General features: G+C 37.8%; 1 protein-coding gene across 4 annotated transcripts in view; it reads left to right on the forward strand.

Annotated features, from left to right (window-relative positions):
• The first annotated feature begins 404 nt into the window (after positions 1 to 404).
• The window catches only part of LOC119650983, a 103,864-nt gene continuing 84,580 nt past the window's right edge, over positions 405 to 19,688 (forward strand). For 2 of the 4 annotated variants that reach the window (XM_038054246.1, XM_038054247.1), the window contains exons 1-3: positions 447 to 1,157; positions 16,211 to 16,349; positions 16,463 to 17,047. In XM_038054246.1, coding sequence (XP_037910174.1) covers positions 1,055 to 1,157; positions 16,211 to 16,349; positions 16,463 to 17,047 — 827 coding nt within the window. In that variant the 5' untranslated portion in view covers positions 447 to 1,054. Of the gene's footprint in view, positions 1,158 to 16,210; positions 16,350 to 16,462; positions 17,048 to 19,688 lie in introns of all 4 variants that reach the window. The other 2 variants (XM_038054249.1, XM_038054248.1) reach the window with 2 other exon arrangements.

The raw sequence follows: 19,688 nt of genomic DNA on the forward strand, positions 1-19,688 counted from the left end.
CCAAAGGAAAAGGATGAGTGGCGCAGTGCTCACTTTCCAATATTTTTGCCTTTTCGAGTTCATGGCCTCGAAATATATCAATTAAATTCGAAGTTGGTAAACATGAATGCGTTCAAATTGACCATGTTCCATCAGACAACTTTTAAATTAATATGATTACGATAATATGAGAAAATACCTCGCTTTCTCTTAAGACGGTTTTGCCGGTTGTGGACTGGAAGGAGGTTGCTATTGACACCGAAACCGAGAGTCTTCCCCGGACCCGCTTGTATCGTAAAGGGACTTCCCCTGGAAATGCGCACGCACCGACTTTGGTACCGAACAGAGTGGACTGCAACACGGTCTGTTATTGTACATTCTGTGTGTGGTTTTTGTTGTTCCGGTGCGCGGGTGTCGATTCCAATTCGATCTACAGTGACACAGTGGTGCACTAGAAGAATCATTCCACATCAGTTGGAGTAGAAACTTGGTTGAGGCTAGTCGTGTAGTTGCTGAAATTCCATTTCACCTTTGAATATCCAAAATTCGGTTTGATTTGAACTATTGTTAGTTGGCTGTTTGGGTACAAGTATAGCATAAAAACAAAAATATATGCATTTTTGTGCAGTTCCGTATTGTACTGTATACTCCCCGGAAGTTGCTGGGACTTGGCTTGTAAATGTGCCCTTTCTTAGGATGCTCGTTTAATAATGTTCTTCGAATTAGTTTTTTGCTGCGTGAAAAACGGAAGAGTGATGTTCAAGTGTGGCAACAATAAGATTGTTCAAATAAAGGACTCTCGACATGAATTTCTAGTGCAGACTGCACTATTGTAAATTGCTGAAAATGTAGCTCGAAACGGAGAGCATTGTATAATCCTGTGTAATTGAAAAGTGCATTATAAAGTTCGCGGAGTGGCCTGTTTACCAAAGTGTTATAAGCTATAATTCATTTCATATAATTTTTAGCGTAGTATACGTAAGAAGCAAATAGTCGAGTTATTTATACAATAGTTAAATATATAATACGTGTAACACATCGCTTTGAAGCTGTCTCACCCTGCTAGTAGTTAAAAATGTGTTCAAATATGAATGCCATATTTGTAATAAGCGCAACAATTTACTGTATAGGATTTATCATATCATCACATTATTGTCTAGGATCACAAAATTTAATAGGTAAGCCCCAATGAAATTGGATACAATCTTTTTATGCTTAGGTATTTTGTTTTTTCGTTCCTTCATGTAAGAGCTCTTAGGGGGTATGGGAATGACCAAATAAGTGATTGTTCGTCGCATTCTGTCGTTATCTTTCGGAACTGCTTGGTTTTGCTACTGTTGCCAGGACATTAATATGTCTTTCATGTCTGTTATGTAAGGATTCAGTAACATAATACCGAAGGATTGCAGTGAAAATGACCGAAGCAATAAAAATTGCTTAAAGCAGATGAATTATTTAAAGGGGATGTTTAGATTTAGCTAGACAGTAATGAAAAGGGAGGCCTGTGATGTGATTGCTATGATGTTATTTATTGCTGAAAAGACAGTAACTTTTCCGATTATCGATGAAACACATACAGTACATATATGGCAGGTATTTAATCGACGATGTTGGCAACAAGTTTTAATTCATTCCAAATAAAAACCTACCAACGGGGAAGAAAAGGGAAATCATCTTTGAGAAGAGTTGTGCCACTATAATTCAAGAGGAGCATGACGTCCTGCATGCTGAATTGAAACTGGTAATATATTTGATGGAATTTGCTTACGATGGCGTTTATTTATTAAATTCGTTCATTTTCAATTTTGCAAAAGACTAGAAGAAGTTGGTTTAAACAAATTTTAGTGTATACAGCACTTCAAAAGAAATACGGCAATTTAATTTATTACGAATTCATATCTATATTCTCAATGTCATTTGTAAAATTTGCATTTGATACCGAAAAATTTGATCCTTTGTCACTATCTGTTTTCCTTTACGATAATAACACTGGCTAGCATGGCTACGAATGTTCAACTTCAGGTTGTAAGTTAACATTGAGAAACCTTTAACTTTTTTGCAAATTTATACTTTCGATACCTTATATTCTATGTGACGATATGTCATTTTCTGGGCCGAAAATCAGAGCTTAAGATTTAATGGCCCCAAAAGCATGTGCCAGCTTCCAATGAGCCGTACGTCTCCATGCCAACAGAGTTCTTATATTCATGTGTATTTATATGTGACTCCTGCTAGCTTTTATGTGGAGTATAGGTCGTCAGTATAGCCCCTTTTTATTGCTTGTAAAGATATTGGCAACAACTTTTCCCTTGACCTGTATTACAAAGCCTCTATTTCATATTTTTGGCTTTTGGAGAAGTTGGGAATTGCTAATTAATCACGAGTATTTTCTGTGTGTGCTCCTTATTTTAATTAATTGAAGTACTAAGAAGTTGATAGCTAAATGGAATGGATGGAATGGATGTTGCTAATGATGCTTTCGACTATGGTTCTCTAATATCTATTTGAAGTGATTCACGTTTTCAAGGTCATAATTACCAATTGTTAGGTTTTGCCTTATCTTCGACGTAGATAATTAGTCTTCTAGTCTTCTGTTGATTCCTTGTTGATTCCTTTAATTGTTTAAGCAACTTCGTCCAGATAAATGAGCATTTTTTTTCGTATCATAACCAACCGGATAGAATATTGATTTTTTTCCCCTAGTTGTGTGGATTTGTGTTCACTTTAAAATCGTTTGTGTATTGAAATCTGATGTTTCTTACATAGATTTGATCTGATTTTAAGGACCTTCAAAAAAATTGGATGGGTCGGGGATGTTGTTTCGTGATCAATTATATTATATATTGCTCTTTATTCTCAGATACAGTTGATAACTTTGTTTTCAACATTACATTTCTTAGTTCTGCGAAATTGCAGACTTCAAACCCTCCTAAATTGAAATGCTCTCTTTTATCGATTTGAGGATTTGGTTTTTATTTACGTAGGTTTGTGGGATAACATTCTTGTTGACTATTGTAAAATCAGTGACTTTTGTATGATCACACTGGGAGGTACTACCTTACATCGAAGTATCAAAGAAATCTTTTGTACCACAAAGTTGGGTTGCGAATGGTATCGGTAAGCTTGTGAAGATCTGTTACAATCGAATTCCTAATGAATTTTGTATGAATGCATTCGATTGGAAAATCTAATATTTGCTTTTACCGACAAATATGCTGTACTTTGAATACCAGGTATGCTCTTGCGATTAGGCTTTCCATGAATATGAGCGTTTGGCAACGGCTTTTTGGGAAATTTCATTCATTGGCTGGTTCACCTAGTATTTACCTTAGAACAAATACAAATTTGAGCTCCGAAATCAAAAGAATACACTTGGAGATTATTAGGGGTACAGTATTTTGATTTACACGTGGCCCACCAATGCTATAGTTACATGTTTCCTATAGGAAGTACGCTTTGTCTAGTGGAACTTTTTGTATTTAATTTGAGTGCGGATTTCGGATTTACCGAAATCAACTTTTTCCTGTAAGCTGTAGTTTATGCAATTCAAAATTGAAGGCTTTCATCTTAATTTGCTGTACGGAAGCGGCAGTGGTATTTGTATTTTCACTAGATGCCGGATACCAATCGACCCAGTTGCGAATGAAAACCTGAGTCAAAATAATCACGGGCGAGCGCAACGTTTGACCACATTGTATCCTAAAAGATTACCGTAACCCTATATTGAATCGTAGCGGTCTTGAATCAAGTGCTCTTAACACATTTCATTTTATTATTATTAGTAAAGTCAGAATGTCATCTTAGCTATCATCCTCTGAGAATATAATAATCTATTTAATGCAGTGAACGCACTAAAACATGTGCATATACAATTTTCTCCGCAACATTGAAACAAAAAATTTATTCAGTTGAGTGTTTGGGTACTTCTTCGATGGCGCTAAATTCTAAATCGAACCAATTATCTCGATTCAAGACCGCGTCCTCCAGTTAGAAAATCTTAGAATTGATCTGCAATTTGCATCCACTGAATCCACCCAACGTTTCCTTGGCTTCCCTTTAGGTCGGCTAACGTCGGCTTTGCCATTCAACGCTCATTTCAGAATCCTTCCCTCATGCATCCATCCGATGTGGCCAGTCCATTGCAATTTGCGGATGCTGGTGGGTCGGCAAATAATTCGTACAATTCATGATTCTTATTCGCCTTTCTTTCTTTCTGTTCGAAGATATCGATCTTCTTTACCAACATTTGGCTCAAGGTCCACGTCTCGCATCAATACAGCAACACGGGATGAATTAATATCTTATAGATAGGTAGTTTATTGGGAGGATTGCATAAAATGCTTTATGAGCTGTAGTAATTTGCCTTTAAATTTCGTGTTTTTCGTTTCCGTCCTTCGAGAGTAGGGCTCCTAGGTAGATGAATTGGTCCCCCTGTTCGAAATTATACTCGCCCATTGCAAATGTTCTGCATACTAATAGCCACCTTTGTAGTTTGGGTTATGTATTTCGTTTTGGTTTCATTGACCCTAAGCTGCCCTTCATTCGCTGCTGACTCGGACTTCTCGAACACTTCCTTTGCATGAAGCATCGATCGGGCAAGAATATCCACGTCGTCTACGTACGCGATCAGTTGCGCGGATTTTACCAGTAGCGTACCTCTGGTATCAACTGAGGCCACCTTCCTGACGACGTATTCGATCACCAAGTTAAAGAGATTGGGGGCGAGACCATCTCCTTTTTTAAGTTCTGACACTATAGGAAAGTTTTTGGCTACTTATTGAGGACAATGTCGTCTGATATTCAAGCAGTGGTCTGCCATTATATGTATTTCCTGTTCACTTCTTTTTGGAGTAAAGGTCGGCCACTTAGTCTTAGTTTTCCTTGAGACTATGTTTCAGTTTCCTTATTGTTGCACATAATGTTATGCAATTAATAAGCGTTGTGTCCGGATAGCTGAGTGATTAGAGCATAAGGCTGTCGTACGGGAGGTCGCGGTTCAAATCTCACTGGTGGCAGTGGGGTTTGTATCCTGATTTGACGTCGAATACCAGTCGACTCAGCTGTGAATGAGTGCCTGAGTCAAATCAGGATAATAACCTCGGGCGAGCGCAATGCACATTGCCTCCTACAGTGTGTTGTAGTATATCGTTACGGTCTTGAATGAAGTGCTCACTTCAAGGCCCTGATCCAATATGGATTGTTGCGCCAACGATTTTTATTAATTGATAAGCGTATAACAGTGTCACAGCATAAAGGCGAACACAAATATCCATGATTACGGGGATCCGATTCGGCAACGACATCGAGAGGTTGACTCTCAATCATCTCGACCATTGCATCATTATACTCATGTTCAATTGAACATGAGCCCCTAAAAACGCTCTTTTAGTAACAGCTATAAGGTTTGCAGGAAACTTATCAAAATGACACTTCCTTAAGTCAATCTTAACACTCATGTTACTTGTAATGTCATGGAGGGCTAACAACATTCTTAAACCTGGCTTGTTCTTTTCTTGCTAAGAAGTTCTTTATAATTGTTACCAAAGACAGCCGTCCCTTCTTACAGAGTTTTACTTCCTGGTCACTCCTGTTTCCAATGGTTGCTTCCAGTTCAGTTGACTCATAACACAAAAAAAACAAAGATTAATCGTGAGAGCCTTCTGCTGCCTGTAAGCCGAGGATATTTTTTATATCGTTATAAGATGAACTGAATGACAATTGGTGCCGGTGCATAAACAATCCCGTTGTAAACATATTTCAGATTCGCTTTAGAATTATCAATCAGCATTCCTTTGGGTTTTAAGTGGTAACGCCTAAATTGCTGAGAAGGCTACTAATATCATGCCAATGAACAAAGTGTTTATGATCTAGTGGCGTCACACGTTTAGATCACATCCGAAATGAGGATATCCGCGATTGTTATGGGGTTGCACCGATTGTATAAAAGTTACGAGAGAGGCGTCTTCGATTGTATGGTCACGCAATTCGTGCCAACGAGAATTCACTTGCCAAGATTGGTCTGAACATCGAAGTCGATGGTAAACGACCAAAAGGCAGACCTAAATAACGGTGGCTTGATACGCTAGATAGGGATTTGAAATTCTCGAGATTGCACCCAGATCAGGCATTCGATATAGCCAAATGGCGAAGCCGATCACGACGAGCCGACCCCGCTTGTGAACGAAACAAAGGCTGAAGAAAAAAAAAGAAAGAAGACCAGTCGACCCAGCTAAGTCAAATCAGGGTAATAATCTCGGCCGAGCGCAATGCTGACCACATTGCCTCCTACAGTGTACTGTATAGTACCGTTACGGTCTTGAATGAAGTGCTTTAACACACTTGAAGGCCCTGATACAATATGGATTCTTGCACCAACGATTATTATTATTATCTTTTCAGCTAGAACGAACGGCTGGTGGTTGATATTCGCTCGTAACTTGTATTGATGAAAAGTGCTAACTTTTTATTCAGCATCTTACACGAATATTTTAGTGAAAAAATTACAAATTTATATGTTTCACAAGGAATTTTATGTACCAATTCACTGCAAAAGAACGTTATCATTGATACGACCACAAACAAACTTGTCCCCAGCCGCTAAAGAAGTCGGCTGGCTGGAATATCGGCGAATTGGAGGTCCCGCCGACTGAAGATAACGGACAAATACTCTCACCACGAAGTAGATAAGAAACAGTGCGTGCAATTCATGGGCTTAAAAATCATAAGTCGCCAGGAGCCGATGGAATTACAGCCAAACTGGTTAAATATGGAGGCGGGAAATTGCACCAAGCGGTTCATCAATTTATCCTCAAGGTGTGGCACAGCGAATCAATGCCTGATGAAAAGGGGGATATCACGCAGTACGGATAGCCCCACACTCCCTGAACATTATTGGCACATAGCAAAGAGGCTTCATTTCAGACAAATCAGCAAAATATTAGATTTTTTCTTTGCACAACTGATGGAAAAACTGTTGATATACGACCATCAGAGAGAATTCGGTATCTCGACAAAATTGATACGACTGATTATGCTGACCTTGACCAATGTGCGAGGCCAGATAAAAGCAGCAAGATCTCTCTCGAGACAATTTGACATCAACAATGGTCATCAACAAAGGCCTATCGTAGGCCAGGACGCCAGATAGCCTTTAGGGATATCAAATTGGTGGACTTCCGCGCAAAATCGGGATACCTGGAGTTCCTTATTAAAGCAGGCCTAGACCGGATACCGGTTCTTGTGCCGTTGATGATGATGAAATAATTGCAGGATATGGTTCAGTTTTATCAAGAAAATATTGTGTGGGGTAAGTTATTCAAAAATGGTTGAGTGGTTCCGTTCTGGTCACCAGGTAAAATGAAGGAATTGTTGTGCAAAATGACCCTTATAGCTTGAATGGACTATAGCTGATCACAGTTCGGTGAATTGTCCACCCCACGAGAGGGAGTGGAATTCTTCCCGGGTTGGTAGTTTTCTCGTGGACCCGAGCTAGAAGCCTTACTGAAAAAACAGATGTAGAGGGGCCCCATATAATTTTCACTCCGGGTCCAGAGTTTCTCTATAGCCATGATTATGGCATAACATGGATGGCAGCAAGAATTTTCAAAGAAAAATTTTTTTTTGCAAAAAAGGGGCTCGGGCTGCTAATGAACTCAACCTTTTGGAGTGTATCATAATGGGGGAAATGTGATTTAAATGAAATTAAGATCATGCTCGCAGTTTTCTTTGATTTCCTAAGTGGCTAAATTAACGCGTTATGAAGCTTTTAAGGGGGTCATCCCGTGTGAAGATCGTTTTTTGGCTTTTTTTTAGAAATTTTTTGTGAAGAACTGGATAAAGATACAAATACGAATTTTTCACCATAGACTTACTAATAACTTACTAATAACTTAACTGACCATTAATCTGCTATACATAGACCATGAACCCTAGGTTTCTTGAAAAGACAAAAGTACAACCTAGGCTTATTCGATATTGTTTTTTTTTTTAATACGAACTTATGCTTTAGGACGTAATAAATACTTATAGAGTTAAACCATTGTCGTATGCATGGATTTGTCGATATATATCTGCGATAATCTTTCATATAATTCAAACAATGATGCAACACATTTATTAGGAATTCTATTCTTTTTGTGTATATGCTAAAACAAATTAAGTGATAAGATGGCTTTTGTTACAATCGATATGTATCGCATCAGTGGTATACATAGGTGACAATATTACCAGTAACACCATAATGCTTGCGTTAATACTACGTTTTATTATATTTGTATATGAAAGCCTTCCACGTAAGCGGGTCTGTAGCTGGTCTCTATATCAGTACCAAATAAATTATTGGATTTGCCAGCTAGATGCACTTCCGGCTAAACAAAATGTGCACCTATTTGAAAGAATAGAGTAGTTTAATAGAATCGATGATAAGTTTATTGACAGTCAATGCAATGGGTCATGATATCTTGATTCGAAATGATTAAAATAATTATTTTTTATCCTTTCACCCAGCGCGTCTGTTCCTGGATGTATACGAACCGGTAGTATCCTTAAACCTTCCAGAGGTACTCATATTCAGCTTCCCTACATGATTTGAGCCCTAAGTTCTCTTGAAAGCACAGAGGAAATACAAATAAAGTATATAATGATGTTGAAAATAGGGAGTGCTAAAGTCAAGCATCTATTAATTAATGAAGCTTTACACATGCAGAGCGACAAAACAGTTTATAATTGTTTCCTTGTTTGTTGCTTTTCAAGAATTCGCAAAGGAGTGAACATTAACTGCTCAACAAGCGAAGAAATGCTGTTATCAAATTCGTAGAGTGGTTCCTTTTTATGTTGAACGAAAAAATTGCGTGACCAAAGTAGAGAGCCCCGTGGTTTCACATAAATTGTCGCTCTTAGCATTGAGAGACCGGAGTTGTGGACATCAAATCTTGCAAAAGTTTTACTGATGTATTTAATATTTGCTTATATTTTTTGGTCTATGAGTTGAAATGATGGATTCGTTATTTGCTTTATATGTTATGTATAAATGCCATTTTTAAGGGCAACAACAAAAACCGCACTGGTCAAACACAAGCACGAACAAGAATAAGGATAGGGGAATACAACTTTGAGACCGTTGACAATTTCTCCTATCTAGGGTCGAAAATCACAACCGATAACAACTACGATGATGAAATCCGCGCACGGTTGTTGTCAGCCAACAGAGCCTACTTCAGCTTACAAAGACTGTTCCGCTCGAAACGTCTCACCATAGGGTCAAAGCTCTTACTGTACAAGACTATGATCTTGCCAGTCCTCATGTATTTCTCGGAAACTTGGGTTCTTAGCAAGAAAAATTGCGAACTCTTGGCCGCGTTCGAGAGAAGAATCCTCCGAAGAATTTTTGGCCCCCTACATGAGGATGGACGATTCCGTAGCCTACACAATGACGAAATCTATGAGCGATACCATGACCGTCCGGTTGTGGATAAAATCCGGCTCAATAGGTTACGGCGGGCGGGTCACTTAATCCGTATGGATGAAGATGATCCCAACCGGAAAGTCTATAAGGGCAATATCTATGGTAGGAAAAGAAGACGAGGCAGACCCTGCCTAAGATGGAGCGATGGCGTGGGCCAGGACACCAGACAGCTTTTAGGGATATCGAATTGGTGGACCTCGGCGCAAAACCGGGATGTCTGGAGTTCCTTATTAAGACAGGCCTAGACCGGATACCGGTTGTTGCGCCGTTGATGATGATGAACAAAAACTTAATAAAATCGGATTTATCTTTGTCTTTTTTGTCGTTGGAAGATGTTAATGTTCAAAAGCTATCTGCGGTACTGCCATTTCGGTATTACATCGCGAGCAAGATGGATTAGTTACGAACTACTGCTCGTGTTGTTATTTCCGCTTTCCTCCGGAACTCCAACGTCCTCAGCAAATTCTGAATTGTCTAAATTAATTTTCTGACCGCTCTCCAAGTTGCTTCAGAGGCTAGAATCTGGTTCACGAAAGTCGTGAGTGTCAATAGGGCTTCAGTGTTTATTTCAACCTTTCCGCTTAGAAGTTAGGCTAGGTCGTAGCTAATTTAATTATGACTTCGATTAATCCATTTTGAAACATCTAGGATAATTCTATAAGTTTTCATCGAATATGTTCGGGTATTAAATGAAACTCTCTTGGTTGATACTTTTCAAAGCTGGTATCAGTTCTGTCATTTGATGCAAAAAGAGGGAGTACGAGAGCTGGCAAATGACTTTTAGATTCTGTGAATCAACCAAATTACTAAACTGAGACTGTATGGTGTCTAGACTCCGAAATACCCCCATACTACCGATTTTGGTGGAAATCGTACTATTCCTAACAAAGTGATAATAGCTCAAAGTTGCCATTTTTTTGCAAATTTACAGTAATCAAACTAAATAGTCAGACATAATACGAGTATATGCACTTTATACCTGGAGGCCGAGCTTCTGGTTTTCTGTTTGTTTATTTTTTCATCCATTCGTCAAAGTAGGCGTTATAAACCCAATATAATACTACCTAAATCTCATTCCGAATAGTGAGTGTGAACCTATGTGTTTTGGAACTGTTGCAGAAACTAATCGTGTAATGCATGAAGTTCATCCTGAATGCACTTCACTCAAAAGAATACATGGGTGGTAACTTTGCGCTTTCGGAATTGTGATCTGTATGTGAAAGGGAGAGATTCCTTGGGCTGTGGGGATGTGGGGAATTCAGAATCTTTTCAATTGTGATCAATCAATTATTTCCAAGCATTCAAGCTCTTTGAAAGGACTAAAAAGCAAGTAAAATGGAAAAGGATTTTGCGTCAAATTGTCAATAGTTGTGCAAAATGGTTATTAGGATAACTCCAGTGTAAAAAATGCGTGTCAAGTTTGGACATCCATCAGAATTGGCAGTCAAAAAGAATGTGCATAGTTTCAAAGTAATGCTTCACAAGTGTTGAGATATCAAGGATATTGTGTACTATGAGCTATTGAGTAGTTAGCGCTATTGAAGTGTTTTGTGTTAAATATAAAGTTAGAACCCCCTCTGACAATCAGGTCGGAGTGAATACTGAAGTCATTCACAACAAAGCCTCTGTAACACTTATAAAGGGGAATGGATGTCGCAATAACCGCAGTTATCAGATAAATGAGATGAAGCATCAACAAATGATCACAACCATCTGAAGAATGTTATCATTGATACGGCTACAAACATACTTGGCCCCAGTCTCAAAGAAAGTCGGACAATGAATGTAAGCTAGCAACGGAACGGAAAAATGCTACATACCGGGCAATACTGCATCCTCAAAGAACAGAGGCACAGAGATCACGTACTCCGTGGAGTGGAGTAGCGACTTCAGTCTGTGAACTTGAAATGCACAAGGAGAAACCGCACCAGGCGCATAAGTCTTACCAACAAGTCAGCAGAATGAAGCTTTATACATTTCGATGTTCATCCTGCTGATACAAAGAGGCAAGTTTTATTTCCTACCTTATGGACATATTGGAGCAATGGGTTGAGTATTTTGATGAACTGCTCAACAACCAAAGTATTGTCGAGTTGGAGGTCCCGCCAATTGAAGTCGACGGACAAATGCTACCACCACCAAGCATGGAAGAAAGAGTCCATACAATCCATTGGCTTAAAAGACATGAAATTACAGACGAATTGGTTAAATTAAAATTGGTTAAAGAGACGAGCAAATACACCAAGCGGTTCATCAACTGATCCTCAAGATGTGGGACAGCGAATCAATGTCTGCCGATTGGCAACGAGGTATTACCTGTCCTATACATCGCGCGGGATATCACGCAGTGCAGAAATTATATTGCTGAGTACCATCTATAAGATATACTCCGCTATCTTACTAGGCCGAATAGCCCCATACGTCCTGAACATCATCAGCCTGCGGCGCAGCAGGATTAACAACATTCGAAATAAATTTCGAATGCTGTTAACCCCGCTGCGCCACACGCTCTCCTGCATCTCAAAAATTACACATTTGTAAAAAGCCCATACCAAAGAGGCTCCACCCCGGGCCAAGCAGAAACAGATCAGACTTTCTTTGTGCGGAAAGCGATAGCATAGCCAGGGTAAAATTGTACACGGCCACGCGAGTATTCGGTAATCCGACGAAATTGATAAGACGACTAGATTGACGCTGACCAATGTGCGAGGCTAGATAAAAGTAGCAGAATAACTCTCGAGACCATTCAACAGCAAAAACGGTCTAAACCAAGGTACGCCCTACCATGTATCTTTTTAAACTTGGCCCTGAAAAAGTAATCCGTGATGCTGATGTAAGTGTGACATTATGGGAAGAACAACCCGTGATGTACAGTCCACCTTCATCCAGATCGAACAGGAGGCAGGAAATGAAGGCAAGACGGGGTACATCGTGGCAGCACCAAACACGAAACAATCAACAACATCAAGTGGCACTGGTCAAACGAGAAGAATAAAGATAGGAGACTACAACTTTGAGATCGTTGATAATTTCTCCCATCTAGGGACCAGAAAAAGAATACTTGGCAGACGCTAAAAATTCCTGGCCTCCTTCATGAGGATGGACGATTCCGTAGACTCTATAATGATGAAATCTATGAACGATACCACTACCATCTGGTTGTGGATAAAATCTGGCTCAACAGGTTGTTGGTATGGTAAAAAAAGAAGAGAAGCAGCCCCTGACTGAGATGGAGCGATGGCGTAGGTCAGGACACCAGAACGTATGGAGTTCCTTATTAAGGGATGCCGGACACCGGTTGCGCCGTCGTTGATGATGATGAGTGAAAAATTCTTAATATTATTCCAGCATAAATCTAATCATAAGGTGGGTAATATTATCTGCAAACTCACCACACTCCACTATTATTAGCAGTTGCATTAGATGACATTGCACTTTCTGAGTAATTCCTTCATTCACTACATACCAAGGCAACATTCAATGATATTAGCGCTATAAAATCATTTTTCTAAAGTATTCAATATTATCTAATTCATGAAATCTGAAAATTGCAATATGATCAGACAGAGAAGAAGGGTATTTTCTCTGAGGTCCCCAAAGGATTTTTGTAGTCATGATATGGGATGCTTCGGCATGTGATGGGGAGACATGGTCTTGCCAACCGTAATAATAATGGTGAAAGGTGTATAGACCCCTGCAATTTTCACCGTACATGATCGTAAGTCTTTCATTCGTATCACATCCGCTGCATTTTGACCTCTCATAGATTTGATAGCTGTCCACTGCAACTTGCGAATTGGAAGTAATGCGGAATAAATAACAATGAACAGAAAGAGATTGTGTGGATATCCTATATTTTAACTAAAAAAAACCTCTGCCTTTCCTGGGGAATTGTTTTACTCACTAATTTTAAGATTATGGAAATTGAGAACTTTCCAATGGGTCGGAAATATGTTGGAGATAAGTGATTGTTAAGTTGTAAGAGGGTCAATTGAGAGCTTCCTGCTACTGTGACAATAATATCCAAAATAATTGTGGGCTGCATGGGGGACACCTAGGAAGCTTGACAGATAAAGTGCATTCTGGTTCCTGTTCAGGATCTGCTTGCGCATTGATAACATCAAACTCCTTCGGACCATAGGCGAAGATTAGCTCCCCATAACACTTATTCATAGGTTTCGAGTTTTTATTGACTCTTGTTTGGGGATACAGATTGAATAATATATACCATATTTTTTGAGAATTGCGGGGTCCTAAGTTCGCATCAACTTGATCCCGGGCCGGACCAAATGCATCAAGTTGATGAGGACTTAGGACCCCGCAACTCTCAAAAAAATATATTCAGCTCTGGCCAGGCTCTGATCAATATTATGAGCGGATTTGCGCTCAATATAATCGGTAGTCATGCTCTACGAATTATATAAAGGAGCACTTAACATCTGCGAGCCGCTTAGGTCACGCTGCTCTCAGGGCAGAGGTGAGACAGCGTCTGAAGATTTGCCTCTTTCCTGGTAAAAAATCGTAAAGCCGTGTTTGCCTAATAATACATACCATGTTTGAGGTTCATACTACGTTAGTTTGTCTGTGGTTTTATGTTTTTTGTTTCAAAATTAAAGGAGAACTTTTAAACCATTACGAAGTAGCTTTAGCTCATTCTGTCAATAAGCTATTGACTATAATACCGGTCTATTGTGCATTCAGATCCTGTCAAAATTAATACAATACTTTGCTGTTAATGTGTTGTTCTATTCCAGGCGTATTCATAATGTTGATGTTTGTTTATACACTGCAATAAAATGATTCATTAACCTTGATTTGACTTGATGGAATTAATAAATGTATGAAATATAAATGACAGGATCACGATGGTTATTCAACAAAATATTAAGTAGATTTATTGGAACTAATTGAGCTGGAGTGTCTACCAATTTAGAGAGAAAAGGTGCTCCAAACAAATGCGTTAACATTTTTCAATATTGTGTTACGCACAACTTCTGATATGCATAGCTTTTTTTTTCCAGCATATACAATAATTTTTCTAGGAATTTAACAAAAACCGCTTACGATAATTGAATACTGGAAAAAAACAATCAAGATAGAGTTTTTGATTTTAATTTTTAGAGCAACAGGAAAAGTAGGTTTTCAATTTGAACAGAATTCTATTTGTCTTGAAGTCCGATTTATGAATATGCTTCTTTCATCCATTTTCTTTATATTATTATATTTTTTTCGAAACGTTCTCAGTTTGGATGTCATTTATCGAATTGGTTGCCCAACCATTCACAATGTGAGAATACTGTTCATCTTTTATTTGACATTGAATGTCATTTTTCGTTGATGCGTATTGAAAATTCGTATTATAACAGGTGATGTGGCTATAACTTCTCAATTATCACTATTGAATTAGTTTTTCAATATGCTGGGGTCATCTTGTTGTTTTCCAATGGAGAATATTAAGGCCATATTTCCGGCTTCATTTTCAGATCCATGGTTATACTGAGGACTTGCTTCGTATTAGCATTTTTGCTGTATTGATTTTCGCGAATCATGTTTTCGTAATATGAAAGGTAGTGGTAATTGGATTGAGATTTACTACTAGAAACTAAATATGTAATTGATTAATAAGAGGAATAATAAAATAAACAACTACCAAAATTTTATTATGGTGAGAGAGAGATTCATTTTTTGTAAGAAAATTATTAAATTATGTATGTCAAAAATCCAACAAAATTGGGATAAACCACAAAATTTTGCGGCAGGAAAACACAATTTTCGCATTTGGAAAGCGATTATTTCTACACAGCTTACTCTATTTTCACAAATGAACCTTTTGCTTGAGGAATCGCCTGGTATAGAGTTTATCCAGAAGTTTTGAAGCAACCTGTATAAGATTTTAAATAAACATAAAAATTTCATCAACTTCGTATATGTTTATGCACAAATATGGTATATGAAACATTTCTGCTGATTTATAATTAGTATGAGGAAAAACTATTCAATATCCTCAAATTTCATCTAAAATCTTTCGTAAATATCATATCCTTTCCCAATGTAAAAGGATAATACCGCGTAAAGCCACACAAAACAATTAACTTTTATTGGCCCTCATTGTCTTAAATCTCCGAAAATAATTTCCGTAGAGCGTGACATTGCACCCTCGTTTATTGCTTCTGTGCACAAAAAACAACAATTCGCCTGTTAGCAAGGTTTCCGATATTTTTGCATATAAGCTAATGATTTAATCCCATTCTTACGCCGACTTTCTCTCCTACAAATTGCACATGCCCAAAATACAACTATCATGAAAACTCGGAAAAACCCTCTGCATTAAGATATCTATATTCTCTCTACATTTAACTCGGGGGTATGTCTTTCAAAAGCATAACAGACTTTATTGTAAGTGACAACATTTCAACGTCGAACGAAGGGTAAGTGCAGGAGAATAAATGGTTGGCGAATTTGTCGTTGTTGTTGTTGTTATTTTTATTTGGGCCTTCCTGTATCAAACCCCCGTCGGTGTTAACAATTCGCCACGGCCGATTTGAATGTGGCAAGTAAATTGTCGAGTTCACTTGTTTATCGGACCCCTGTCTAACATTTCGTGATTTATCCCTTCGGAATTGCACACATTCTTTTATAATTTTCATTTATCATGTGTGCGTGCATAGTAGAAGTATTCCCAGGAAATTTACACGTATGTTCTCTAGATTATCCCTTGGAAAGAATATCAGCATTATTTTCAGTGTGCATATTGGTTTTTTTTTGCAGAATTTATCGAGGAATGGGGCTGTTATGATTCGGAAATTCGGTTAACGTGTGGCCATTTAGATTCAAAAATAGCAATTTTGGAAGCAACCTTTTCTCCAAATTGCACTGAAGAAGAATGCATAAAAGGTGATCTGAAAAGGTAAGTGAATTTCTTCTTAATTGAATTGAATTGACAATTTTTATGTCAGTATCGTTTTAATATATGAATATGAAATATGAATTTATAATATCACTAACGTTTACACTTGACAGGTTAATGCGAGGCCATCCTCGATCTAAAGTCGCAGGCTTCACATCTGCTGAAACAGAGGCAGGCCAGAGATTCCTTGAGACACTTCGCAAAAGTGATTTGAACTCTAATGCAGAGCTAGTCGACGTAGAGTCAGAAAACGTAGAAAATGTAGAACCTGTTCCCCAACCTAATTACTTAGTTGGGGTAAAAGAAAAGCGCGCCTCCTTACGAGCTTCTTTAGAACGCCTTATTGTTAAGTATTTAAGGCAAATATCGCCAAGTGAAAATTTTCAAGAGTTCGGTAAACAATTGAAACGGTATCGGCGAAACTTATTATCATTATCGGAAACCCAATCTGAGGAAATAGGTTATGATTCAAAACCGGATCGAGTAATGATCGGGGCGCGTAACGTTTCGTTTGACGATTACGAGATGCAAGATCGTGCCGCTAGTAGTGAAGATCGTTATCGAAAATTTTACGAAAACAGAGCTTTTTGTGCTGACCAGAAACGGAAGATCGGTGCCCTGCAAAGGCTTCAAATAGACGAAACATTGCGGAAACCAAACGACACCAGGCAAAATATCCGTAAAATTTTAAATAAAAGGTAAGTATACGCTTAATTAAGATGAAATGCATGTATATTTACTTCAATAATTTAATAGATACTGTCAGCCCATGTTAGGATTTTGAATATTAAGGTTCAAATGGGATTTTTGAAGGCGGAACCATATCCATAAAAGCTTCCAGGATTTATTTTCACTACTAACATTGACCATGTGTCCTGTAATATGTTAAAAGCTAAGTACGCACTACTATCTAGGAAGTCCTTGTGTCCCTTGCAATTTATTTCCCCCAAATGGTACACATAACATAAATAATATGTTCTCCCTCATATAACCTGCCATTTGCTTTGGAATGAAGCGAAGTAGAATATGAATCATTTATAATTAGGGAGCGTCAACTTACACTCAACCTGCCTTTTAGGAATTCCAGATATACATACAGTAGACAGACTTCAAGTTGTTGCAATGTGTACGTGCAAGTTGTACAGAATACGTGCTAATTACACTACTAATTCAGAGTAGATACCACATATAGAGAAGTAGTACTAAGAGTATTATCATCTCAGCAACAGAATACATTAAAATGTTATTAGATTCGAATAATATTGGACTATGAAACAATTTCGAAATCATATTAGAATTTCATGAATTTCATGGAAATTATTCTGAACAGATAGGCGAGAAATGTTATCTGTTACAACATACTTGTACATATGTATACAAACCCAGTTTAGATTGCGTTAAGAGTTTTTCAGATTTTGATTGCATCGAATAGTTCGTGGTGATGGAAACTTTGAATTCAATTGATTTTGATTTGTTATTCATATGTCGCAAGTGTCGAAAATAATTGAAAATGCATCAACAAATTTTAGACAGTTCAAAATTTACAATTTCATGAAAGAAACATCACAACCTCTACATAGTTGATTATAAAAACGGGTCACATATGTATGGATGTACATTAATTATTTAATGGAATTTTCGTGAAGTTTCGCAACCTATCTGCATTCCTGTTATGCTTATTGTCACTTACGGTACCTGATATCTTCTTGCTACTTTTGAAGAGAAGAAAAGTTCAGATGTTTTCACTATTAATTTTTTCAATGCTAGCGGATCAACTTTTTTTATTCTTTGTAATAACCAACAAAATTGTATATCAGTTTGTTCTTATATGAATTCAAGAATACTTCTACTTCCTTGTACTTTACAGGGGAATGAAAATATGTACACTAGTCCTGGATTGAAACAGTTTGACAATTCTGTTAAACTTTCATCTTTCAGATAAGAAGTTATGTGAAATTATGCTGCACATTTTTCCCGCTTCGCTTCTGAATTGAGTTGTAGTTTATACAATATATATAAAAAGCTTATTAGAAAACAGACAAATACCACATGACAATTGTCCGACAATATTTTAAATTAGAAATGCTGCTGCTGTCAAGGGTTTGAAACAAGTCGGGACCCGGAAGCTGATCGCTTCAAGTATGAAAGGTTTTGTGTATTGCTTATATAAACCTAGCTGGTAAGGTTTATGCATTTGGTTTGGCAGACTATTCACTTGTCTATGATACTGACATTCAAATTCTTAGAATCCAAGAAATTTGCACAAAAATGACAACTTTGACCCATTATAACTCTGTTAGTAATAGTGCGATCCGATGATTCTGGGATAAACTTAAGGGGGGTTCCCAGTCAATTTGTAAAAATATACTAAATACATTAATAAATTTTTATTAACTAGAGTACTTTGAGGTCTAGATACCATATGCATGGACCAGTGTTGGGCATATATCCGTATTCGAAGAAGCGAATATTTTGGTATTTGCACAAGTGAATACGAATGCGGCTGTATTCTCACGTCCGAAAATGAATACAAACGTATTCGTATTTACGAGTACGAATACGAATTCTGTTGGATTAATACGAGTATTTCCAAGTGCGAATACGGTCTTTTTGGATTGGAATGTGGATAGCGAATAATACCGCCTTAATGATCTGCCCATATTGTACGTATGTATGGTGAAATCGGACTTAATATCCAATGAGAAAATTAAAAGGCTTTGCAAGTGTAGACAAAAAAGTATGTAGATATAAACTCGAAAGGTAATTTTAAGCCTGAAGAATTGCGAAGACATTCTTCTTCTTTTGTGGTTAAGCCAGCCTCAGACAGTTTGTATCAGACAGCAAGCAGACAGATATTTGTGTCTGAAGCAAACAGGTGGTTGAGCAACTCACACAGTCCGTGCATATAAATAATTGTCCCTTGCGAAATATGCATACCCATATAAACATTAAGTTAAATGGGGAATAGTTCCTCACAGTGCACACATAAATTTGCGTACATCTCCTTAGCAATTTCGAACAAAAAGAATAGGTAGAATAAGAAGTGGAACGCTAAGATTTCTTTTTCAATGAATTATGATGCTGCAACCATTTATGACGAAAGGTTTTAAATTATAGTTTATTAGGAAATTTAACAAAATATATTTTTTTTCTATTGAGTTTTTGTATTTTTGTTAGTTGGATACATTTATCAGACAATGATAATGCTAAATTTCCGGGATTTTCACGCTAAGCAGCCATCAATTTTTTTTGCTGCGTCTTTGAGGCTCCTAGACGTTCTCGACTAGATCTAAGTCCGCATTCCTGGCCAGACGATAGGAGTCAATTACTTCATAGCCA

Source organism: Hermetia illucens, chromosome 3 (genome assembly GCF_905115235.1).
Source record: "Hermetia illucens chromosome 3, iHerIll2.2.curated.20191125, whole genome shotgun sequence".
In the NCBI taxonomy this organism is placed as follows: Eukaryota; Metazoa; Arthropoda; class Insecta; order Diptera; family Stratiomyidae; genus Hermetia; species Hermetia illucens.